This window comes from Dipteris shenzhenensis, chromosome 18, assembly GCF_047967505.1.
Source record: "Dipteris shenzhenensis isolate YYH24624 ecotype China chromosome 18, Dip_SZ_1.0, whole genome shotgun sequence".
Taxonomy (NCBI): domain Eukaryota; kingdom Viridiplantae; phylum Streptophyta; class Polypodiopsida; order Gleicheniales; family Dipteridaceae; genus Dipteris; species Dipteris shenzhenensis.
The window spans coordinates 15,162,036-15,189,338 of NC_141613.1; the positions used below are offsets into that span (position 1 = coordinate 15,162,036).

The 27,303-nt window shown below is 45.3% G+C and overlaps 1 protein-coding gene across 3 annotated transcripts in view; it reads left to right on the plus strand.

The window, feature by feature from the left end:
• The first annotated feature begins 1,680 nt into the window (after nucleotides 1–1,680).
• LOC147890845 (uncharacterized) overlaps nucleotides 1,681–27,303 on the plus strand; it is an 80,373-nt gene continuing 54,750 nt past the window's right edge. For 2 of the 3 annotated variants that reach the window (XM_087389728.1, XM_087389731.1), the window contains exons 1-3: nucleotides 1,681–1,827; nucleotides 6,923–7,052; nucleotides 7,969–8,041. In XM_087389728.1, the coding sequence (XP_087245854.1) occupies nucleotides 6,935–7,052; nucleotides 7,969–8,041 (191 nt within the window). In that variant the 5' untranslated portion in view covers nucleotides 1,681–1,827; nucleotides 6,923–6,934. The remainder of the gene's footprint in view (nucleotides 1,828–6,922; nucleotides 7,053–7,968; nucleotides 8,042–27,303) is intronic. The other variant, XM_087389729.1, reaches the window with a different exon arrangement.

Sequence of the window (27,303 nt, forward strand, 5' to 3'; positions counted from 1 at the left end):
ATGTACTCTGATTTTACAAAAAAAGAGATAATGCTTACATAAGATCTATTTCATTAAGGTATAAACTATTACATTATGCATCGGCCACAAGGGCTTACAAAACATCCATTTCCAAAAAACATCTATGCAAAACAACAACTCAGGCTATATGGATCATATTTTGAGACGCTTTTACAAGAGGGAGAAATCCTGGAACTCTTGGTGCAATAGAATTGGTAGACTTAGACGCCTCTGGAGTAGCAGCGAGCTCTTTTCCTAGACGATGCACTCGAACAGAATCCAAACTCTTACTAGTCTTCATAATAGGGCTTTCAGTACACAGCAGTGCATTCTCATTTGTTGAACCATTTTCTTTAGGTAGCAGCTCAAAGTACCTTGAACGATTATCCAATACGTCGTTTATATGGTCATCAGCTTTTGGGTGGGTCTCTCTGACATCACTGCAGAAAAAAATACTGCTCACATCATTTGGTGCGACTACATATGGCGAAACCATGGCTTTCCACAAACACTCATCTCTCCTCGCATCCATTCCTTTACCTTGGTACGGGATAACCCATGATGCAAATGGATAGTAGTTTCCACTTTGGAGCATCTTCAAAAGACATTTGCTCAGCGTGGCGGCATATCTGCACCCAAACTTAAATTTCAAGAACATGAAAGAACGATCAAACACATTTGTACTCGTCAAACAAACACGATTCTTCATTTCATCTGCACCATAACGGATATACGGCTCGATACCCCAGCTTGCAGGTCATCCCTTGTCACGGCTTTGGACACGCTTTTAAAATGCGGCTACCCATAATCCTTCATACAATACCCCAGCATCCCTTGGTAAGTATGCATGTTCTTTTGCTTCAGAGCGCGGCACATTATCACGCCACTGAGGACAGGGCGGTTCAGATCCCATCCTATATATTTATGAATCAATATGTTTACGATCTGTATACTACGAGCACTAATCCGTATCACCATTTGGAAGTGCAGGTGATATAACGCACCTTCTCTTTCCACAACGCAGAAACCGCTATTGCATGCCTCATCCACGAACTTTCGCATCTTCGGGAGCATCGACTCCATGCCCACATCGCTACCACCAACTCCTATCGTTACACTTAGCTCCAAAACTTTCGGTCCTTCGCTCTTTTTACATCCATTCTTTTGAGGCCTCCCACGCTTTTTCTTCAACTTGCAGTAGACAACACCAATGAGATTCATGTAAAAACATCAACACTACAAACAAACAACCTGCTCCTACATACTCTCCCGTCTCCTCCGCACAAGCGACCGGTTCTAACTCATTGCTTCCTCCATCAGGCTCTTCATGCTGCTCATCCGGCGCATACAACTCTCCACACACTTTTGCCATCCTCTTCGCCTTCATCATCGGCAAGCCCAGCTACACTCGTCGCAACGCCAAACACCACATTCACGTATACCACCACACCCATCGTGGGTTGTCACAGATATGATTCGCAACCCCTTCATCTTAATGCGCACGACTGGAAACCTCTAGAGCCTCCACATGCATGGACATGTGGCGGGCCATGCATGGCCTACCTGCATGGCCACGTGTCTTTTGCATGGCCTGCCTCCCTAAACCCCTTACCCCTCTCCCCTCACCCTCCTCGTTTGCAAAGTGGGGTCCCCTATGCACTGAGTCAATAATAGCGAGACTTTGCTTTTGTGGCACTATTTAATGCTCGGGAGCGCTCGTATGAACAGCTTTTTACCGAGCCCTGACTTCTCTTTTAAAGCCAATTTTCACCTCCGCAAAACCTGCAAGCTCACGAAAGGGATCACACTTCGATTCACCAATCTGAGGTACTGGAATTTTGCTGCTTCTCGTTGCTATCGCCGTAGTTGTTTTTTCTCTGCATTTCCGAAATTTGAAGCTGTTGCTTATGTTATCGTTTGTGGTGGTTCTCTGGTTTTTAGCTATCTGTCCCCATTCCGGCTTTTCCCTTCGCCTTGCCCCCCCCTTCGCCTCTCTATTAGCTCATACTCATCGAAGATGATGGAATTATCTTGTCTGGCGTGACCTGTAAATGCTTTTCGACGTCTTGGGAACAACAACAAGTGAAGTGTTTGAAAAGCTTCCAGATCGAGACGTATACTGCCCATTCCGGCTTTTCCCTTCGCCTTGCCCCCCCCTTCGCCTCTTTATTAGCTCATACTCATCGAAGATGATGGAATTATCTTGTCTGGCGTGACCTGTAAATGCTTTTCGACGTCTTGGGAACAACAACAAGTGAAGTGTTTGAAAAGCTTCCAGATCGAGACGTATACTTCCCATGGAACACACTAATCGAAGGATATGCTAAACACGGGCTTGTTAAAGGAAGCGTTGACTTGGTTTGAAGAGATGCAACCGGATGGTGTGTCTCCAATGCTATAACGTTGATGTGTCTCGAATGCTACAACGTTTGTCTGCAGCTTGTAAGCTTGTGGCAGTACACATTGAGTGGCAACATCTTGGTTGATATGTATGCCAAATACTAGGCGACGAAGCGCTGAACTGTGTCGAACAGATGCAACGGGGAGGTCTTGTTGCAGATGCTGCCACGTTTGTTTGCTGCTTGAAAGCCTGTGGCAGCATAGGAGCCATGGACAAAGGCAGACAAATGCATGCCAAGATAGCCTGGAAAGTAATCTTGTTTTGGCAGTGCCTTGGGATAAGAGATAAAGCCAAACGGGATCACATCTGTTGTGCTTAACCGTATGCAGGCACATGAGTCTAGGAAAAGTTCCAAGCGAGACTTTCTGGCAAGTCAAGTCCGTGCAGTGGCACTATGGTACCATAGGAGTCAAACAAGGGTTTCCCTTGAGGCTGCTTTTTGGCAACAAATTTTAATGTAAGGTTGGATGGACTGACTATTAGTTGAGATGTTCTCGTTTGCCTCTACCAATGGACAGATTACCCCATTCTAGTATTGCATCAATGCCTAAGCAATTTGTAGGAAGGTTTTTTCAATTCATATTGGTTTATTAATTCCATTTTGAAGATCATAAGATATGGCAAGCTCATGGGCGTTTGGTTGTCACTAGTTTAGCAATCATATGACCCATCAAAAGGAGTATTCTCCAAACTGCGTTTGACAAGAATCATCGTCCACCATAAGAAAACAAGAAAATGCTCATGAAGCATAGAGAGGCCACACATGCCTTGAGGAGCTCCTTGCTCTGTGATCCACAATATCAATAGGGAGCTACGTCTCAAGGTAGATTGCCAAATGCATTATCCAATTTTATCGACTTGTGAGGACACATGCCCACCATCACGTTTGCTATGCCTTTGTCTTATAGACAATTTTGCTCTTCTAAAGATGTTATTAACACCTCTTTCTCTCTCTCTTTCTCTTATAATAATGAAGATTTCTTTCTTTCTTTCTCCTAGTCACGGATGTTAGAAAAATGAAACCCCACCAGAGGGTATCCCGCAGCGGAAGAATGATAGACTAGCCCAGGAACTACACATCGAAGTGTTTCACTATGGAATCAAGCTTCATAACCATGTGTGTGCTTCACAACCATTTATGTGTGTGTAGACTAGCAAATAGACTGTGCTCAAAGACAATATAGAAGCAACTCTGACAATATAGAAGCAACTCTTATATATTTGCGTCTGTCCACAAATTGGATACCAAAAGGTTCTCCTACTATATGCCTGACACCTCTAGATCTCTGATAGACTAGCCCAGGAACTACACATCGAAGTGTTTCACTATGGAATCAAGCTTCACAACCATTCATGTGTGTGCAGACTAGCAAATAGACTGTGCTCAAAGACAATATAGAAGCAACTCTTATATATTTGCGTCTGTCCACAAATTGGATACCAAAAGGTTCTCCTACTATATGCTTGACACCTCTAGATCTCTGAGCCTGTGTGCTCCACTGAGCATATGTAGGCTCTCTGTCCAAAGGATCTCTTCCACATTGCTGTCCGGAAAGCCTGCCTAGGTGGGCTGCCACTCTAGCTCAGTCTGCAGCTCCTTTAGTGTCACCTTCACCTCCTGAGTATAGGCCCAAGGCTGAACCTTCTGCTGCTCCTGCCTGCTGTCGAGTGGCTGGTCCATGTGATGTGTTATGAGGACCAAATGGCTTCCTTTTATAGGGCTCAAGGCCCAGCGAAATTGGCCCACTTTTGTCCCAAAACCAACCCAAACATGCTTCAAACCGACTCAGCCCTTGCAGCCTTTAAATACCCCTTTGGGGGCCCGCATGCTCCACTGAGCATATGTAGACTCTCTGTCCAAAGAATCTCTTCCACATTGCTGTCCGGAAAGCCTGCCTAGGTGGGCTGCCACTCTAGCTCAGTCTGCAGCTCCTTTAGGGTCACCTTCACCCCCTGAGTATAGGCCCAAGGATGAACCTTCTACTGCTCCTGCCTGCTGTCAATTGGCTGGTCCATGTGATGTGTTATGAGGACCAAATGGCCTCCTTTTATAGGGCTCAAGGCCCAGCGAAATTGACGCACTTTTGTTCCAAAACCGACCCAAACATGTTCCAAACCGACTCAGCCCTTGCAGCCTTTAAATACCCCTTTGGGGGCTCATTTGCAGGGCTTTTGATGGCCTTGCCTGGCCACGTGGTTGGCTGCCACTGGCCCAGGCAGGCCTGCCCATAATCCTGCCTCATCTCCATCCCCCTAGGGTCCTTCAAAGCTTGCTGACCTGTGCATTTCTGTCCTGTCCATGTGTGCACAGCATCTGGATGTTCTTTTGCCAAATGTGCCCTCCATGGTGGGTCTCCCTTGCCAGGTACCCATCCTTTCTCTTTGTTTCCCACATGACAGCTCATGTGCTGCCCATCTGGCAGCCCCATGCCTATAACCACTCTACGGTCCACTCCCCCGATGCACTCTCATATGGGGGCTCACAATTGGTGACTAGTTCTATTCCAAGATCCAGTCCGTCGATGAAGATTCTCAGTGACACCCGTGTTGTAGCCCTTTGGAATACTTTGGCGTCGTCATAGTCTTCTCCTGGCTTTTCAATCCGTGGTTCCTGCTCCGCTAGGTCCGGTTCTGCTTCCACACACGAGTCTTGGTACACAGTCCATCCTTGGTAGCACTTGTTGGCACCACCACCTTCAGTAACACCCGCCTCAGTACTTGGTACTAACATTTTCCAACTGTCCCCCTCATGATAGGTGAACAGCCTGAAGTCCTCCAGGCACCAAGCTCTCAGGGTCTGTTTCAACCCATCCTCCGTCTGCCTAGGTCTGCAACCAAATATCATACTTGAGACATCATATCCCAGGCACAAATTCAGATTACCTGGATCGTCAAGCTCCAACTGTGGTTGCCCCCCTCTAAATCACAGTGATTGTTTGACTCTGAGTCCTCAGGTCCTACCGAAGAATCCCCCTTTGGCTTTTCAGGTCCTTTGAATTTTTGGATCTTTCAGGATAGTCAGCTGCTAAGTGTCCTTCGGCCCCACATCCAAAACACTTCCACTCCTTTTGGAAAGTCTCGATTGGCTCTGGGGTGAATTTATACTTTCCTTTATAGGCCTTTGGTTCACCCCTTGGCTTCCGACGCTGAGACTCCTTTTCAAATCTTGGTGGAATATAAGACGTCTTTCTAGGGCCTACTGGTACGGCATTCTTCTTTTCAGATCTGTCCAAGGATGATCTTTGATGTGCAAAAGAACTCCAAGGCAGGCTGAATGCATAACATCATAAGAGTGCCATCATAGTTCCCTTGGATACACTAGTCTTGGATTTCTATTCATGCATTGTGAAGATCTTGTCCTTGTCCAGGGAGTAAGTATGGGGGGATATGATCAATAGACATGCCATGAGAGTGAGAGTGAAATCATGTGGTAATCCGTGTGTAGCTGCAACTCTTATCTCTCTTGGTGCAAGCTGCATGGATGATGAGAGAATTTTCCATGATAATCTGTGTCTACCAACCTTATTCTGGCTATATTGTCGAGCCGGTTGAGGGACGTTATAATATGAAAGAGGCATTTGTGTATGGAAGACTTGCAAGTATGATTTCATGTGGAATGCATCTCTCACCGTAGATGAGGCATGCGAGCTGGACCAGGCCAAACGAAAGGATAAATGTGAGCAATCAGCTCCTAGCATAAGGGAGAGAACTGAGAGAGGTGAAAGCAGGAAACTCCATGATGTTGTCCACTCCATGGTTGCCACCCCCATGGGTGCATCATGTGCATCTCTTTGCAAAAAAATCATCTTGTGTGTGGTGCACACGTCCAGTAAGTATCTTTCATTTCGTAAGACTGGCCAGCCGCCATGGCATGTGTGTCCTTTGATATGCGGCTAAGCTCCACTGTTACAATATCTATTTGTGTAAGCAGGATGGCATCCTTCTCAAAGTCCAAGATCTCTCGCCTTGGCGTAAAGTCCTAAAGTAGCATGACCTCTCCGTGCTGTGAATATATTGCCGAACAAGGTGATACATTTCCTCTTCTTGCAGAAGTCCTGCAATAATTGGATGTGTCAAGGGGGACGTAGCATGCTAAAATATAGAAGTCAATAATTGATGGTTTCGTGAGGCTGATGCAATTGAAGCAGGCACACTCACCTTTGTCCATGATACACATTTTTTAGTGAATACGCACGTATGCATGCAAGCACTTGCACCTATGCACATAGAGATTTGATGCTTTGCGTTTCCACTGATGCTTGAAGTTTCGCGACATACTCTTTGCAAGATGTTTTATCACAATTCTTTTTTAAAACCTATTGTGTTGGCTACAAACAGAGCATGAGATACAAAAATTGCCTACATGTAAGAAGCCGGTTCATAGATTTCTGTCATGAGACCGTTTGCATTTTCTGTTGAGCTGTTTTTAGAATTCAATACCACGTGTATGTGGCCGTATGATTTTCTATATTTTTGGAGTTCTTTTTGACAACAAACAGTGCTTGTATGTGTTATTCCTAGGCAGGAACAAAAATGCTGCAACGCCAAGGCAGGATTAAAAATTTCTGTGGTTGGGTTGACCGCAAGATTTTTCTTTACAATGTGACATTTGGATTGTATATGCTGGACTGGTGGGAGCGTCTATTATTGAGTATCCTTTTATCTGTTGGTTATTCTTGTTGCTTTTCAGTGAGCAATGAAAATAGAGTTAGTGCAGCAGATAGCAAAATTTCAGGAGAATATCATCTGTGGCAGCATGGCATGTAGATACATATATGTGGTGTTTGGTATCTTGAGGCATATGCCTCCTGAAAAGTAAGTGCTTTAGGGATCACGTAAAAGTGTAAGTCCCTGTCACTGTGCACCTTTACTTTAATCCTTTCCCATTCTTTAGACTATATTAAGAGCATGGGGACATAATGGCTCTTTCTAATTCAGTTCAATTAATTAGTTTTTGTTTTGGTGCATGGAGGCTAATTATTTCCATGGTTAATTCATTTCATGCATAGGCTAATCTTTAGGTTAATCTATGTCTAAGAGGGGCTTCCCCAAAGATTCAAGAAAGGATTCGAACCAAAACATTGTTTTTACCACATGTGAGCCCTACCACTAAGCTATGAAGTAACAGTATATGGCCCTTTTGTTATAATAATATTTTAAACGCTCCCTCATCCCCTCCCCCTTTGGGATGTCCTTTCCCCTTTAATGCACCCCCCCCACTCCCTTCTTCCCCCTTCTCCCCAATCTTACGTCTCTCCCTCTTTAATGCCCTCTACCCTCCATTTTTATGTAATAGCAACTCTCCCCTCCCCCCTTTATCCCTTAGTTTAATCATGGCCTTTCCCTCTTCCTTTTCACCCCTCTTTCATTCTCCACAGCTAATTAATTGAATTTAGATTAAAAGTTGAATAGGGGCACATATTGAGTGCTGCAGATGTTTCAGCTTCTACATAATGATTTTGGTTATGCCACTGGCTATATGATATACTCCATCTCTATTTAAGGCTTTGTGTAATAATGATTGCTCATGCTATGCAGCTCGCATTTTGTCTCCTTGACAGCTGCAGATATACTGGTTGTACTCTTGATGTGGTTCCTTTGCTATAATGGCTCTCGGTATGTGGCAAAGGTCTTGAGTGGGTGAGTCATGTACATTCAGTTATTTTCTGTGTAGTTTTAGTAATGCTTTGTTTTTCTGGTTTAGGCGAGTATACTCTGGGAGAATTAGGGGCTGTGGTGGTAGTGTGCCGAATTGTAAATATCTGAAATGAGTGCATGTTGATTTTTCACACATTCTGCATCATAGTATGCTTTTAGTAACAGCATAATTACCGTACGTGCACATTCACGTGCGGGGGCATACATACATACATACACTGTTGGGTGCTGATGACGTCAGTGGGGATGTCATAGTATGCTAGTCCTTCCTATGTGTGATTGAGGTTATGGTTTCAGCCTTATGAGTGACTATCATGAGATTGAGAGTTTGGGCATGTTCTTGGATTCATCTAGATATATGCGTCTGCAAATTTCAAGTGGCGGGTGCGTTGCCTTGTCAGAGCTTGATGATCTAAGCATTTTTTGCTTGGATGCTCGTTTGGGAGAGACTAAAATGAAATTGTATAGTCGTCACAAGCAGTTGCAGCTTGAATGAAGAGAATGTCGAATACTTTTTGATTAGCCTTCTCCTTTAGTGCTAGCCTTTGTCATAGCTGAGTTTGCCCTTCAAAGTGCCGACAGAAACTCAGTACGGAGACCTTTGTATAAATGGATGCTCAAGTATGTGTGGGTATGTGGATTAGAGCACCATGGTTATACTATGGTCTATAACCACTGTTGGGCACTGATGACGTTAGTGGGGATGTCATAGTAGCTAGTCCTTGCTATGTGTGATGGAGCTTATGGTTTCAGCGACTATCATGAGATTGAAACTGCACTATGTTGTGTTTTTGGAGGATGAGTTTGGGCATGTTCCTAGATTCATCTAGATATATACACATGCATGTATGCATGCATGGATGCATACATACTTGCATGTGCATCTTGTATTGGCAAATGTGACAAGGCTTTCCTAAATTAGTCATTTAAGTTGGGAGGGCAGCCTGTTATAAGCCCTGTTTAGTGGGACATGGGGGGCTATTTGATTGGATAGCTTGTAGGACCCTCATAGAAACAAATGTCCAGGTAGTCTTGGAGCACCCACTTGGGCAACAAGTTCAAGGTTGACATGAGCACAATGCATAGTGCGTGCATATAGGCGCGTGCGCATACACACATACTTGTTAGAATTATTATTATATTCTAGGCAGTGGCCAATGTAATGTAATAAGCGGGTTAGGGGCACTTTTTCCTCTTAGAGGTTTTTCCCCCTAACCACAGTCTAATCTCTAACTATGGTTAGTGATTAGATAGGGTTTTGTCACTTAGACAAAACCCTCATCTCTTTGATTGTACTTCACTTTAGTTCAGTACACTTTGGGGAGTGAACTACGTTCAGCTCACTCTCTCCATTTTGCTCACTCTTGCTCTTACTTCCTGTTTTCTCACATTTGGTATCAGAGCAGGTTCACCCTGTCCGACCTTCTACTTCTAGTCCGCAAGCTCCATCTTCTAGTTCAGCTTCAGCTTGTCTGTACAGTTTCGTACTGTACCAGCGCTGATGCACTATACGCAATCAGTCCGTGTCATCCGTACTATTTGTTGTCGCCATCCGTACCTCTCTGTGTAGGTGTTTGTACAGCTCATGTGCCATTTGTCCGTACAGGTCGTTTTGCCCTTTTTTGTATGTAATTTCTCACGAAATTGGGGCTTTTGCATTTGGGTTGCAATTTTGTAGTTAAAAGAGCTTTGGAAGTTTGCAAGCATTTTTGAACTCAGTTTGAGTCAATTTGCAGACTTTTGTCACTTTTTGCAGATCCTATTTGCAGATTTTTGGGCATTCAGCAGAGCATTGTGGTGCATTTTGAGCCTTTGATAGGCTGTGACATAATTTGTCACTGTGGACATATTTTCTTTGGCAGATTTTACTTGTGCATTTTGTATCCCAGGAAGGGATTTTACTTGGTCACTTTGCTATGTTTTTTGAGTTTATCTTGGCAAAAATGGCTAAGATAACCCCAATGAGGTGTTCGGAGTTCTCACACAGGAGGATAAGTTGGAAGGCACCAACTACTTCTTGTGGAGTTTCATGGTTGGCAATATCTTGGTTGGCAGACATCTTTGGGATTATGTCAATGAAGATGAAGCAAGACCAGGTACAGTGGCCACAACTGTCACTCCTACAGCTGGAGGTAGGGATAGAGGTCAAAATGCAGCACAAGTAGTTGGAGTTGCCGCTCAGGAGCTCCCACAGCAGAGCATAAAAGATGGGACTCTAGAGATGCACAACCTCTTTTAGTGATTTCTCTCTCTGTCAAGAGGTTCATTATACCTCACATTCGGTCATGCAAGACATTAAAGGCAGCTTGGGAGATACTAGAGAGTATGTTTGCAGCAAGAAATGATGCCAGAGTTTCCTTTTTGAAGCGAGAGCTTTCTCATATGCATATGGATGAGAGAGATTCCATGAATTCTCACCTCACAAAGAAGCTTCAGGACTTGAGGGAACAATTGCTGAATATTGATGAAGTCATTCCGGAGTCAGAGATGATTATCACCACTATGAATTCTCTTCCTGAGTCCTATCTCGGATTCCACACCTTGCTGAATTTGTCATTGAGGGGTGACAGCAATCCTCTCTCCTTTTAGGAGTTGGTAGGACTTCTGTTGCAGGAGGAGTAGACACAAAGAAATATGGCAATTGGGCTGGTGAGCATGCCATGCTTTCCAAGTTCAAGCCCAAGGGTAAAGGGCAGCAAAAGCAACATGCCAATCAGGCCACACATGGCAACTGGGCTGGTGAGCATGCCATGCTTTCCAAGTTCAAGCCCAAGGGTAAAGGGCAGCAAAAGCAACATGCCAATCAGGCCACACATTAGCATAAAGCTGATTCAGGACAGCCCTCTTATAAGGCTAAGGGTGATGCAGATAAGCATAAAAAGAAGGTCATTTGTCACTATTGCAAGAAGCCAGGTCATTATATTGGAGAATGCAAGAAGTGTATAGCTAAAGAGAAGAAAAGGGATTCAGGTATGGCTGTGTCAAATGCATCAGCTCCTCATTCTCATGATGGGGGAGATGTTGCAGCCAACTTTGTGGAAGAGCACTATGCCTTTCTGACTTGCACTTCAGATTTTTCAGTGGGTAGATGTTCAGCCGCATTGACATGAAGAGTGGTTATCACCAGATCAGAATTCATTCAGAGGATGTTCACAAAACAGCATTTCGTACCACATTTGGTCTGTACGAGTTTCTTGTCATGCCATTTGGTAATTAATGCACCTGCCACCTTCAACAGAATGATGGACAGGATTTTAGACAGCACCGAACCTTTGTTGGCACTTTCTTTGATGATGTCATCGTGTTCTCTCAGGATGAGGCTGAACATAGGAAGCACCTAGCAATTGTTCTCGAGGAGCTACGGAAGCATAAGTTGCTTGTCAATGCCAAGAAAAGTGAATTCTTCATGCATGAGATCCATTTTCTCGGGCACATTGTTTCCAAGGATGGAGTTAGGATGGACCCTGCCAAGGTAGAGGCCATCATGAATTGGCCATACCTGAAGAGCATCCATGAAGTACGTAGCTTTCTGGGCTTGTGCTCGTACTACAGGAGGTTCATTCGGTATTTTGCAGAGATTGCATTATAAAGAAAATACTTGGAGACAAATAAAACAATACTGAAGACTAATAATGGCTGAAGAAGAAATATATATCACAAACAGAACTCAGTACAGGAGAAGATATGAGAGAAGCTCTGGAGGAAGCAAACGTCAATCCTTCAGGGAAGACGACTGTAGTGGACTTCTGCACTAGCTCCACAAGTTGGAACTGAATCAAATCTGAGACAGCAAACTGATGCAAGGGTTGCTGCAGATTTGGAATAGAAAGAACATAATCTGGAGCGGAAGTTGGAGGCAGATCTGGAGCAGAAGTTGAGGGCAGATCTGGAGCAGAAGTTGGGACAGAAGTTGGGACAGATCTGAAGCTGAAAGGAAGGCAGATCTGGAGCAGAAATTGGGGCAGATCTGAAGCAGAAAGGAAGGCAGATCTGGAGCAGAAAGGAGGGGCAGATCTGAAGCAGAAAGGAAGGCAGATCTGGAGCAGAAAGAAGGGCAGAACTGAAGCAGAAAGGAAGCAGAAAAGGAGGCAGCCAGGAGGCAGAAATGGAGGCAGCAGAGGAGGTAGCCAGGAGGCAGAAGTGGAGGCAGCAGCGGAGGCAGCCAGGGGGCAGAAGAGGCTCAGGGTGTGCAGGTACCTCTGGAGCTGGAAGAGATAAAGAATACCTAGGCCCCCCCCTTTAAATAGGAAGGGGCTAGTCGGTCAACCAGCTGGTTGACCCCAGAACTGACCGACCTGGTCAGATATTGACCGACCAGGTCAATCTGGTCGGCCAGCAAGGAGCCTTTGTTTTTATTTTATTTTTTATTTTTTGACCTCCGAACCGGGGCTCTTTGACAGGGCTTTGGTTGTGGATTTTGCCTCCGATCCGGGGCTCTTTGATAGGGCTTTGGTGGTGGAATTTTGTCCTGACGGAGAGTCACCTGTGGTGTTTTTACCTGTAAGTGATGGGACTTTTGCACCAGTTTATCCTGTCCTCTAGAATTGGAGATTGCCTGGCTTAACATGCATCTCCTTTACATGCCTTACAGAAGAAAGGGGTCACTTTCAGATGGGGTCCCAAAGAAGTTGCAGCTTTTGACCTACTAAAGGAGCGACTCCGCTCAGATCCTGTGATTATTTTGCCAGATCTTCGCAAACCGTTCGCTGTCCAAGTAGATGCATGTGGGAACAGCGTAGGAGGGGTACTTATGCAGGATGGAAGAGTCGTGGCATATGAGAGTAGAGTGCTCCATGATGCTGAAATGAATTTTGGCATCTACGAGAAAGAGATGTTGGCTGTCATACATGCTCTTTCGACCTGGAAGCATTATCTTTTGGGTGCTGATTTTCATGTTCAGTCCGATCATCAATCACTGCGGTACTTTCTCACTCAGAGAAAGTTGTATGAGAAGCATATGAGGTGGGCAAATTTTCTTTCTATGTTTCATTTTCAGATTGTGCATGTGCATGGGCATGGGAAGAAGAATGTTGTTGCAGATGCACTCTCACGCAAGCCCACTCCAGATGCAGTGTCTGTTAAGCCACAAGTTTCAGCAGTGACCATTGCATATCATGATGAGCTTGATGCCATGAAGGATCAATATGCTAATGATGCTGATTTTTCATGGATTTATGATCAGTTGGTTGATGGTCAGAGGCATGAGCACTATACTCTCAAAGATGGATTTCTGATGATGCATGGCAGATTGTGTGTCACGAAACAGTTGAGGCCCAAAGTGTTGACAGAGAGTCATGCTCCACCCTATGCAGGACACAGAGGCATTGATGCCACCATCAAAGCTGTGGAGCACTATTTCTTTTGGCCATCATTGAGGAAAGATGTCAAGGCATATGTCAGGACATGCATCACCTGCCAAAAGGTGAAATATGATAGGCAGAGGCCGGCTGGACTGCTGCAGCCTCTACCTATTCCCGATCGACCTTGGCAGAGTATTGCCATGGATTTTATCTTTGATCTTCCTCATACACCATCTGGACATGATGGGATATGGACCATTATTTGCAGATTCAGCAAGCAGGCCCAATTCATTCCCGTCAGAAAGAAAATTACAGCAGACCAGATGGCGAGACTCTTTATGTCTCATGTGTTTAAACATCACAGGATGCCTCAATCAATTGTCAGTCATAGAGACCCGCGGATGACAAGTCTTTTCTGGAGAGGTATCTTTGAGAATATGGGTACCACGCTGAATTTCTCATCCTCTTTCCATCCTCAATCTGATGGGCAGTTCGAAGAAGCCAATTCCACTGCCCTTGATCTTCTCAAATGCTATGTTTCGGATCAGCAATCGAAATGGGAGCAATTTCTGCCACTTGTTGAGTTCGCGTACAATAACACTGTACACTCATCCATGGGGAAAACCCCCTTTGAAATTGTGGCAGGAGAACGGAAGGTACCTCCCATTCTGCATACGAAAGAGAAGATTTTTGAAGCGGACAGATTTGTGGAAAGTTTGGATGTTGCCTACCAGAAGGTCAAAACAGCCCTCCAGAAAAGCCAAGAGAAGCACAAACGAGCAGCCGATAAGCATCGCCGCGAGTTGCTCTTGAAAGAGGGCGATTGGGTGCTGCTGCGTTTTCAAAAAGCACAACTCAAGAAGATGAAAGGCAAGACGAAAGTGTACGCAAAGCTGAAGGTGCAGTATTATGGTCCTTTTCAGATTTTTGAACGCATTAATGACGTAGCTTATAGGCTGAAGCTACCTGCCACTTGGACCATACACAAAGCCTTTCCAGGGTGATGTCCCTGTTGACCTGCTGCATGAGGATCAGCCCGAGGTGGAAGAGTTGGATGAAATCTTGGTTTCGGAACAGATTTTGGCACATATGGAAAGAAAAGTAAAAGTTAGAGTTTCCCGTCGCTATCTGGTGAAGTTCAGGAATTATCTTGCATTGAATGCGAGGTGGATGGAGGAGGGTGACCTGGCAGACTCACCTTAGATTTTGCACCTCTACCTCGACGCGTTTCAGCTTGCGCCAACTACGGAACAAGCTCCTACAGGTTCAGCAGAGCAGACATCTGGAGCATTGCCTGGTGCTCAAGAGGAGAGTAGCACCTCCCCTTCCTTGATTCAGACTGCTCATATATTTGGACATCGCTTGGTGGCACCGATTGTCTCACCCGAGATGCTGCTTGCTGAGAGTATTTCTGCCGTGAGGTCTCCATGATGGGTGTTCGCGAGACTTGACATAGAGGATGCATTGATGTATGGATGGACTCTCGAGCTCTCCTAGCCCATATTATCATTGCAGGTTGTATCTTACAGATGATGTATATTTTGGTATAGGCTATTTTTGCCTATTTGTACTTTTTCAACAGCAACCTAGGTAGTTTGCTGATTTAAGAGGAGGGTATGTCACGAGGACGTGAAAAGAGGACGCAAAGTATCTTCGTAACTCAACCTATGCTTAACCCGGGGTTAACCATGGTTAAGTGTTGTAATGATTTGGCCGTAAGGGACTGGCTAGAGGAAGTGCACACTTTCTAGAAGTTCCTAAGGGCAAAGTCTAGGTGCACCACTAGGTCCTAGGGGCAAGGCAAAGGCTTTAAAAGAGGGGTCTAAAAGTTGGGCCCAAGGAATGGGGGTTAGGACTTTAATGAAGAGGCAAATGGCAAGGAGGAGGTGCCATTTGTCAAGCATGTGTATGCATGCCCTTCTCCCACCTTCCATCTCTCTCCCTTCACTTTCCCAGAGGTGTTGGACGTTTTCAGTTGTTCTTGTGTAGTTTTTGAGCTGTTTGAGCTGTTTCAAGCCTGTTTTCAGCCGTTTTAACACTGTTTTGACTGTTCCAAGGCTAGTACGCACTTCTAGGAAGTGCCAGAACTCATTCTTGGACTTAGAAAATTTTCGTACGGACTGTACGGACGTTCGTACGGCTGTACGGAATCCGTACAGACGTGTTCAGTTGCCTCCAGCAGGTGCCCGGAGTTGTCTTTTGCTGTGCTGGACCTTTGTGCACATGTTTTTGGCTGCGTGGTGGCTTCTGGAGCTGTTCTGGACTAGTGCAGGCTGCAGGAGGAACTTTCCCTGTTGCTTTTGGCACCTTCTCTTAGGAGAACTCAGGCACAGATCCTGAGGCAATCATTTCGGGGCAAATCTGTGAACCATCTTTCCTCTACAGCTCTTTCTTGTTCACCCTCCACTCTCTACCTCCATTTCTTTCTTCTCCTGATTGCTGGAAGACACCTGCACCCTGCGGGGAGCTTGGATAGAGGATAGGTGCGAGGAAGGAGCTCGCCCCTCTACCATAGTCAGCAGGAGTTGGTTCCAGGTTCGGTTTTTCCTTGTTCTTTCTTGCTTTGCAGCTTTTTGCAGTGCATGCGTGTTGTGTGCAGTCCTTTCAGGACTCCAACAGGTTCTAGGAAGCACCCAAAGGCAAGGGTGATCCTGTGGAAGGCCTAAGGACGGTGTGGATGCATGTGATAGCCTTGAGCTCAGTTTGCCAGTGGTTTGGATGCCTGAATGGCTCTAAGTTGTGTCAGATCAGAAGTAAATGCATGAGTATGCCTTGCCAGTGGGAATTCTAGTGGTGCACTGGGATTAGATGCCTTGAAGACAAGTAGAGGATTTGCAGAGAGGAACAATGCAAGGTTGAACCCTTGTTGTAAAGCATTTCCATTCAGAAGCATTAAATAAATATCGTAAGGGGCGCCAAGGCATTTGGGGCCAGTGGGTGCACTGTGTATTATTTTCATTGAGCAGGGATATTCTAGCCTCACCTTTGTTGTTGTTGAAGCTTGTGTCTAAGTCGTGCTAAGTGATTTAAGTGACTGAAGCTTGCATTGTGGCTATTTATGAAGTTTATGACTGAGTAGAAGAAGATCACTGCCCTTTTGTTTATCGAAGGCCGGTTTCAGGCATTCTTGAAGGAGAAAGGCATCACACATCAGCTTACAGTGAGGCTTACACGTCAACAAAATGGCAAAGCTGAGCGGAAGAATCGCACTCTTATGGAGATGGATAGATGCATGCTTACCAGAAAGAAGTTGCCTTACAGGTTTTGGCTTGAAGGCCTCATGTGTGCCAACTATATTTTGAATCGGGCTCCCACAAAGGATTTGAAGACAATCACTCCCTATGAGGCATGGCATGGGAGAAAGCCTTAAGTGGACCATTTCAGAGTTTTTGGTTGTGTTGCATATGCCCACGTGCTTGTGGAGTTTCGACATAAGTTGTCAGATAAGGCACTCAAATGCATTTTTGTGGGGTATAGTTCACAAAGCAAAGGCTATCATCTCTACAATCCTGCTTCACGCAAGATTTTTGTTAGTAGAGATGTTATATTCTCTGAAAATTCAGCACATACACATGCTGAATTTCAGATTCCACTTTCTTCAAATGATGTGTTTGAGGGGATGCTTCCTATAGCATTTGGTTCCCCAGCTGAGGTTCATGCTGAAAATCAGAATTTACAGCAACCTCCTCCCGATCCACATGTCCCGATTTAGGCACCGGCTGATTTTCTACCTCCACAGGGTGTGGATGAAGTTGTCATGCAAGAGATTCAAGAGATACACGCAGCCAAAACAGTCTCGAATCAGGGAGCATTGGCTTAAGGCCCCATTGGCTGGCAGGACTCGCAGCGCAGTAAGGCACGCACGGGGGGCTCTTTCAATTGAGACATCTTGCGCAGGGACTCTTCTTGATGAAGAGGAGCCTGACTTTTTTGAAGAAACAAAGGACAATATGCATTGGATGCATGCCATGCACAATGAGTTGCAGTCCATAGAAATCAATCAGACTTGGGATGTTGTGGATTTGCCACCAGGTAAACATGCCATTAGTACCAAGTGGGTTTTCAAGGTGAAAAGGAAGCCAGATGGGTCTATTGACAGGTACAAGGCAAGGCTGGTTGCCAAAGGCTATGCACAAAAGAAGGGCATAGATTATGAGAAGACTTTTGCTCCTACATCCTGGATGACCACCATACGGTTAGTTATTGCAATGGCTGCAAATTTTGTGTGGAATGTCCATCAGTTGGACATAAAAACAGCTTTCCTTAATGGGGACTTGCAGGAAGAGGTTTATGTTAAGCAACCTCTTGGATTTGAACTTTTTGGCAATGCACTTTAGGTTTACAAGCTTAACAAAGCTTTATATGGGCTGAAACAAGCCCCACGTGCATGGTATGCCAAGATAGATGCAGTCCTGGCAAGTAAGGGATTACATAATAGTCCTACGGAAAGCACCCTCTACATCAAGAAGGAGGGGGGGGGGATATTTTGGTCATCATTTTTAATGTAGATGACATGCTGCTCACAAGGTCAAATGAGGATATAATTGCAGATTTTAAGGCTGAGTTGAAAGTTGAATTTGACATGACAGATTTGGGCATGTTAAATTTTTATTTGGGGATCTAGTTTACACAAGACAAGTGTGGCATCGTTATGTCTCAATCCAAGTATGTGCAGAAGCTCTTGGATAGGTTCAACATGCATGATTGTAAGCCTATGGAGCCGGGGCTGAAGCTTACTATGTATGATGCAGGTGAATCAGTGATGTCACACTTTATAGCCAGGCTGTTGGATGCCTCATTTACTTGTGCAATACACGGCCTAATATTCAGTATGTAGTATCTCAGGTGAGCAGATATATGCACAGCCCAAAGACAACACATTGGCAAGCTGTAAAACACATCTTCCGTTATTTGCAAGGCACAACTTGCGGATGCATGCTTACAATGATTCAGATTGGGTTGGAGACTATGATACCAGACAGTCCACTAGTGGTAATTGATTCTTTTTAGGCAAAGCTTGCATTTCTTGGCTGAGCAAGAAGCAATCTACAGTGGCTACTTTCTCATGTGAAGCTAAGTATAAGGCAGCTTTCACAGCGACAGTTTAGCGTGTTTAGCTTCGACGTTTGTTCGTTGATCTTCGTCTCTTATTGGAGGGTCCTTCTCCAATTCTCACTGATAGTCAGAGTGCTATAGCAATGGCAAAGAATCTTGTGTTTCATGCTCGCACGAAGCACATTGAGGTTCATTATCATTATGTCAGAGTGAAGTTGCATGCAGGGGAGATCAGTTAATCTATGTGTCAACACATGACAATGTTGCAGACATCTTCACCAAAGCACTTCCAGGTGAGAAGTTTGAGGCATTTCGCAGTGCCCTAAACTTATCTCCTTTTGGTGATTGATGACTACCTTGTACACCACATTGGCAGTGCAGGGGGGTGTTAGAATTATTATTATATTCTAGGCAGTGGCCAATGTAATGTAATTAGGGGAACTTTTTCCTCTTAGAGGTTTTTTCCCTAACCACAGTCTAATCTCTAACTACGGTTAGTGATTAGATAGGGTTTTGTCACTTAGACAAAACCCTCATCTCTTTCATTGTACTTCACTTTAGTTCAGTACACTTTGGGGAGTGAACTACGTTCAACTCACTCTTGCTCTTGCTTCCTGTTTTCTCACAATACTGTAGCAATATGGTATGATCTAGTGTTTGCCGAGCATCGGGAGTTGGCACCATCTTTTGAAGAGTGAGGTTCCAACCATGAACGACCTTTGCATCACTCTATTGTGCACTTGCCTTGTGTTGAAGCTCTGGGTCCACCACAAATGCAGCCGCATGAATTGGAGAGTAATATTGGTTTCACTGGCTCACAGCCAACTCTTCCAACTCTTTCAACCTTGGGGGATTTTTCTCCAACTCTCTAATATTTTCAATCGTGCGATCCCTTGCCAATAAAAGGCATATCTCCATCAACCTTTTAAGTAACTTGACGATTGGCTGACACAAAGCAAGGAGGTGTGATGCATCAGCCCAAAAATCATCGCTGCCTATACACAAGTCGTGGCATAATATCCCAAGTGCTTGCTTTAAAATGGACCATGCATGCCACTCGGGACTTGCCACAACTGTTGGAACATGGGCCTAAAGCTCCATGGTCCCCTTGTGTGGCTTGGTGGATTAATGGACTTGTGAGAGCTCTAGTGTGGTGCTGACACGTGGATTAATATGGGAGTAATCCCATATGAGAGGGGGTGAGTTGTGGAAGAGAGCAAGAGAGTGAGAGTAAGAGAGAGTGACACTCTAGTGCGGGTGTGAAGAGAGAGTGAGCCACACCACAAACTCACTTATGTTTTATTAGGATTAGGTTTACCCTATGACTGTCTTAGGACAGTCATAGGTGTCCTATCTTTTAAAGAAGGGTTGGCAATGTGCCTTTACCCCAACAACCTCCCACCTAAAGGCTAATGTGCCTAAAGGGGAGAAAAGAATAAAAATTACAGCAATATACAGTTACTGTATACAAGACCATAAAATAAGAATGGTCTCATCCTAATCCCATGATGTGGCGGCAATGTGCAAACCGCTCTGTAGGCAAGCTCTTAGTGAGCAAATCTGCAGGATTATCATCAGTATGCACTTTCACAAGCTCAAGTCGCTTGTCTTCCAGTACCTCCCTGATGAAATGATATTTCACTTCTATGTGCTTGGTCTTCTGATGAAAGACCGGATTCTTTGCCAACATGATAGCACTCTGACTATCACAATGCAAAACTGGCATATCTCCTGTAATGCCCAAATCTCCCACCAGCCGAGTAAGCCATATTGCTTCCTTGCAAGCCTCAGTGGCTGCAACATATTCAGCTTCTGTGGTTGACAGTGCAACGCATTTCTGCAACCGAGACACCCATGATATAGCACCTCCTGCAAATGTGAAAATATAACCGGTAGTAGACTTTCGGTTATCCGCATTCCCTGCATAGTCTGAATCTGTAAAGCCATGCACCAATGCATCCTGCCTACCATAGCATATGCACAAGTCTTTGGTACCCTTGAGATACCTCAAGACACCTTTCACTGCTTCCCAATGCCGCTTGCCTGGATTTGCCATATACCTGCTGATGACTCCCACCGCAAAAGCAATATCCGGACGAGTGGCAACCATGGCATACATCAAAGATCCAACTGCAGATGCATACGGAACCTTGGCCATTTCAGCCTTATCATCATCTGATCTGGGGATGTCCTTACTGCTGAGTTTTAAATGTGGAGGCAACGGGGTACTAATGGACTTCCCCCCCTCCATTTTAAACCTCTGCAGTACTTTGTCAATATACTCTTTCTGTGACAGAAACAAAAGTTCCTTGGACCTGTCACGAGTAATACGCATGCCAAGAATATGATTTGCATCACCCAAGTCTTTCATGTCAAAAGACTTATGCAGTTGTTTCTTCAAAGCACTAATCTCATGCTGAGATTTACTGGCAATAAGCATGTCATCCACATATAGAATGAGTAGCATCAAACTGCCATCCTTTGCCCGTTTGGTGTACAAGCAATGATCGGTCTCACACCGATGATACCCTTGGGACTGCATGAAGGCATCAAACTTCCTGTACCATTCCCTTGGCGCCTGCTTGAGTCCATACAAGCTTCTCTTGAGCTTACACACAAGCTGTTCTTTCCCTTTAACAGCATATCCCTCTGGCTGACTCATATAGATCTCATCATGAAGATCTCCGTGAAGAAAAGCTATCTTCACATCCATCTGACATAAATCCATGTCATCATGAGCAACAAGAGCTAACACTGCTCTCAAAGTAGTCATCTTGACTACAGGGGAAAAAATCTCATCAAAGTCAATGCCCTTTTCCTGCTTAAATCCCTTGGCAACCAATCTGGCCTTATACCGAGGTAAAGCATTTGAATCCACTTTGACTTTGTAAACCCACTTGCATGGCAAAACCTTTCTGCCTGCAGGTAACTGCACCAAGTCCCTTGTATCATTCTGAAGTAGGGAGTCCATTTCTGACTGCATGGCTTTCTCCCACTTCTTTTTCTCTGTTCTTCCCATAGCTTCCTTGAAGCTGGAAGGCTCACCACAATCAGTCAGCATGATAAAATCAGCCACATTATTGGCTCCTGGAACAAACCTGGCAGGAGGCCGTTGTGCACGGGTGCTCCTCCTCACAAAATGTTCCGGATTAGGCTGCTGTCCAGCCTGTTCTTCATGCATGACGGGTCGCTGTACCACCATATCTGGCTGTTCTACAGCCCCATCTGTTGGCACATCCAGTGGTGCATCATTGGCAAAATTATCTGGCTGATTTTCAGCCTGTATACCCTCTTGAACAGGGTGATCTGCAGCAGCCTGCTGCTGCATATAAATGGGCATTCTTTGCTGTCCAACATCATCATAAATAACCCTCCTGTATTCCACAGGTTGCATGGGTTCCTTGTGTACACTATCTTCTTTAAAGATGACATCATTGCTGCGTATAATCTTCCGTTTAACGGGATCCCATAATCTGTACCCCATTTCACCTTCTTTCAACTCCAAAGCCTTGTTTGGCGACCTGTTAATAATGTGAACTGCTGTTTGCACGGCTTCTGCCCAAAAGCCATGGGGTAATGCAGCATAAGACAACATACATCGAATTCTCCTGAATAGTTCGATTCATCCGCTCACTTGCACCATTTTGAGATGCATTATGAGGGGCTGTGAGTTCTTGTTTGATGCCCTTAGCTTGGCAAAACTGCACAAAAGCATGTGACACATACTCACCCCCATTATCGGATCTGAGGCATTTCAGCCTACGACCTGTCCGATTCTCAACCTGAGCGACAAACTTCTTGAAAGCATCTAAGGCATCTCCCTTATGCTTCAAGAAATAGACCCACACCTTATGTGTGGCATCATCAATGAAAGTAATAAAATATTTTGCACCCCCTAGTGATAACTGTGGCATCTCACACAAATCAGTGTGCACTAGATCAAGTGGTGCTCTATTCTGGGAAGATCTCCTCTTATGAGGAGTCACAGAATGCTTGCCAAAAATACAATGATCACAAGTAGGCAAATCTGAAAAAGAGAGAGGCGGCAGATAACCCAAACGTGACAGTTCTTGCATTCCTTTAACAGACATGTGTCCCAACCGGCTATGCCACAATGAAACCTTTGGCAGCTCGGTTATGGCAACAACATGATTACCCACACTGGAAACATAAAGAGGATACAAGGTATCACTCTTAAAACCCTCAGCCACTACAGTCTGGCCATCAGTAATCACCCATTTGGAATCCCCAAATGTGGTGTGGTAACCACTGTCATCTAATAAGCCAGTGCTAATCAGATTTTTCTTGATTTGCGGCACATGGCGAACACCATCAAGCATAAATGACTGTCCATCAGGAAATACTATCTGTATACTGCCAATCCCTGCAATCTGACATGCATAGTTGTTCCCAAGATGAACAACTCCATGAGTACCTGTGTAGGAAGTAAACCACTCCCTATGAGGAGTAACATGAAAAGAGGCACCTTAATCCAAGAGCCAGGTGTGCATGTCATGGCCATCAATAACCAAAGCATGTGCTATTACAGCAGAAGAGCATAAAACATCATGTATGTCATTGTCACTGTCCTCTGCTGCAACATTCACTGCATCCAAGTCATCTGCCTTGGCCTTGCCTTTGCCTTTGCTTGCATTTCCTGCATCCTTTGTTTCAGCCTTCTTGGCTTTCTGATCCCGTATGAACTTGAAGCACTTCGACTTCACATGTCCCTTCTTGCCACAATAAAAGCATTCAATGTCCTTTTTGCCACGGGACTGACTGCGGGATTTGGACTTACTAGCAGATCTCCCCTTCTGCTGAGTCTTGCCTCTGTCCTGTACCTGCAAAGCATTTGAAGACTTGCTGCCCGCATTATTCTTCCTGCTCATCTCCTCCATAAGGAGAGAGCTCTCTACATCAGCATAAATAAGAGTGGCATTCGAGTTTGACAGGGTGGTCTTGAAAGTGTCCCAACTCTCAGGGAGGGTACACAGCAAGAAAGTAGCCTTGAACTCCTCATCAAGATTCAACCCCTGTGCAATCAGCTGTGTAAAGATAGCATTGAACTCACTCAAGTGTGAGGTCATAGCTGTACCTTCCTTCATGCGAAGATCAACCAGCTTCTTCAGCCAATAAACCTTACTGGCTGAGCTCTTTTGGGCATATAATTCTTCTAGTCTTTGCCATAGACCATAAGAGGTCTTTTCAGCCTGTACATTGAACACAAGAGTGTCTGAAATAGTGAGCATGATAGCTGCCCTCGCGGACAAATCAAGCTCTTCCCAGTCATCAGCTGCCATATCAGATGGCTTGACACCCTTCACCCTTATGGGCTTAGCAATCTTCTTTAACAGAAGTACATTCAAGCACTGTTCTGCCCATAATGCATAGTTGTGTGCTCCTTCCAGTTTCTTTATGTTCAGAATTGAAGAATCATCTCCTCCTGATGCCATATCAGATGAGGAAAGTACCTGACTCCCTGGAAGTAAAAAAGCTGAATAAAGGTTCTGATTTCTCAGAAAAGGCCTGCTCTATTCTAGAGCCAGAAGCACTCTCAATGGTGCTGTTTTTACTGTCAGTAAAATCTGCAGCAAAACAGTAAATGTCCCTGCAACTACTGTACCTTCTGACAAACTGTTCTGAGCTCAGAGAGGCATAAAAAACAGTAATTTCAGACTGCTGCTGCTGCTCAACAAGTGCTTAACAGTGCACAATCATCTGACAAAACCACCAACACTGCTGTAAACACTGCTGTACTGACTGTACTGATCACTTCTCCCACCTCAGATGAGGTATTGCACTGAGTTAAATTGCAGAAACCACTTGACTAACACCCCAAAAAAAAAACAGTAAATGATCCTTCAGCCTGTCACAAAACCTGCAACAGTAAATGGGATAAATCCCAAGCAATCACCCTTATACCAAGGGGAGAAAATGCATCTGAAGATCTCTGTCGGTAACCCAAGTGCTATCAAACAAAGTCTGGGCAAAAGCCCCTTGATCTGACACCTGAATCAAGTGGAGAACACCTCAACACTGAGGTAGCATGCAATATGAAATCTCTCTGACACTTGTACCTGACAATGTGCAATGCATAGACTGCCCCTGTGTACTCGGTAACAATACAAATCACAAAATACAAACACCAAGAAGAAAATCTTTTGAGCACTGTCAACGATGGGCAGTTAGGGACCAACTCGATGCGCCCTGACCAAGCGTGGCTCAACTGAGATTTTCAAAGTGCGTACAAAGAATGTGACCTGCAACAAATGTCACCAAATGCACTGCGGAAACAAAGCAAATGTGTGCTCCCTGGCTACACACTGCCTCAAGGCATATACTGCAAACACATCCAGGCAAAAGCCCTTTGAAAATGGTCACCCAAAACTGAGAATTGCACTCAGTAAATGCATAGAAGCCTCTGCAAAACAAGCATCTGACCTTCCTGAAAGACAAGTAACTGCGCAAACACCACCACTGTGGCACAAGTCACCTCAAGCGTGAGTGACACGAGAGTACCTGATGTACCTCAACAAATGCACAGTATACTGCTAGAATGCTTCAGGAATGTATCAGAAATACTTCATGTACTGCGCGCACATGCACAAAACAGAGTGCTTCAGCACTATTCCTCTTCCAATCAGAAAATCTGCTGTACTTTTCAGTACCTGCAAAGTACCTGCTGTACTTCTGTCCCTGCAGAGTACCTGTGTACTATTGGTGCCTTATAGCAGGCACGCTTCCCCCCCAAAAACGAGTCTTGCAGCAGAAAGTGTACCTACGGGTGAACAAGACTGATAGAAAGTTGTACGGCAGTCCGTACGGCTGTACGGACAGTCCGTACAACTGATGTATGAATGGCTGCACACAGCAGCTATGCTGCTGTACTGCTGCAGCTTGACGACGCCCGCGCCCGCAAGAAAGGCCTGCAGCCCTACGAAATGCGCCGCCTTAGATCTGAGAAAAAAAACGCCCAGCTGCAGTACGAAATGCGCCGCACAGAAGTCCTGCAGCCCGCGACCGCGCCTTCACTCTGATGCCCTCGAAAATGCGCCGCCTGCAACCTGACGATGCCCGCGCCCGCGACCACGCTGTCGCCCTGTAGGCGAAAATGCGCCGCCGTACGGCTCTGCGCCTTGGTCCGCTGCGATGTCGAGCCCGTCCGTACGGTCGTACGGACGACGTACGGCCGTACGGATCTGTCCGTACGTCCGTACGGTACGGATGAGGTAGGCAGATGAGGCTAGGGAGAGAAGGCTTGATAGGCTCTGATACCAGTTGAGAGGGGGTGAGTTGTGGAAGAGAGCAAGAGAGTGAGAGTAAGAGAGAGTGACACTCTAGTGCGGGTGTGAAGAGAGAGTGAGCCACACCACAAACTCACTTATGTTTTATTAGGATTAGGTTTACCCTATGACTGTCTTAGGACAGTCATAGGTGTCCTATCTTTTAAAGAAGGGTTGGCAATGTGCCTTTACCCCAACACCATATGCATTGTTGTAATTTTGGGGGCCTTGTATACATGGCCTAATTTCCCCCTCTCTCTCTTATCCCTTGCTGGACCTTTTTTGGAGGAGAGAGAGGCTACTTGCACGTGGCTATGGGGCGGGGTTTGGGACCCCCGCACCCGGCGTGTTTCTCGGAGTGACATGTGGCGTTTGCTGTGTGTCCCTTCATTTGGTATCAGAGCAGGAAATTTCAGCGGACTTTGTGCTGCTCGCGGGATGTGATGACCCGTGGCACCTCCTACGGAGGTGTCGTGATTTATAGCAGCTTTCGTGACAAGTGTGACCCTGCACGGAGTGTCGTGATCCGTGTCTTGTATTCAGTGCGACTTGATGCTCGGCGGCGGCTCGCATGCACCGGCGGTTGACGACTTCGTTTGGTGGTGACACGTTTGTGCACGTTGGGGGTCTTTGATTTGTCCTCCTCATGCGGTTTGTCGTGCCCCACGATTTTTTGGTTGGGCTGGTCTTTGATTTGACCAAGCTCACCTTCATGGTGCTTGGCCCATGAGGGGGTGTTGGAACATGGGCCTAAAGCTCCATGGTCCCCTTGTGTGGCTTGGTGGATTAATGGACTTGTGAGAGCTCTAGTGCGGTGCTGACACGTGGATTAATATGGGAGTAATCCCATATGCATTGTTGTAATCTTGGGGGCCTTGTATACATGGCCTAATTTCCCCCTCTCTTTCTAATCCCTCTCGGGACTTTTTTGGGAGGAGAGAGAGGCTACTTGCACGTGGCTATGGGGCGGGGTTTGGGACCCCCACACCCGGCGTGTTTCTCGGAGTGACACGTGGCGTTTACTGCTGCAACAACCTATTTAAGTGCAAGTCTCATTTCAAGGAGTCTTTGAAGCATCAAAGAATTGTATGCAAACCTTGTCTCTGCATGCTCCTTCCTTGCAAACTTGCGGTACAAAGAAAGAGAAAAATGATGGTTTGTGATAAACCCAACTACCTCTCTTCCGTTGTCAGTAATATTCTCTATTTTCCAATGTCTTTCAACAAATTATTTAAACAATGTGCAACACAAGAACTCCATCGAATATGAGGATACTTTGCTCTAGTAATGCCCCTGCAGCCTTTTTGATATTTTCACCATTTGAAACAATCTGCACAACATTGGCTGGTCCTGCATCAGCCCACATTTGCATCAAAACATTGGCTGTTTTTTGCTGTACTCCACACTATGTAGAGGGCACATCCTCTACAATATGCCAAAAATTCCCTCAAGTGAGAGACTTCACACATCAATCCAAACATCTGCAACCAAAGTCACCCGATACCTTTGCCATATCTCCTAACAGTTTGAATGGTTTCATTAACTGCGTTCACCTCATCATCTAGAAGCTTTCCCTCAATGCATCAAAAGTGGGAGGGGTATATGT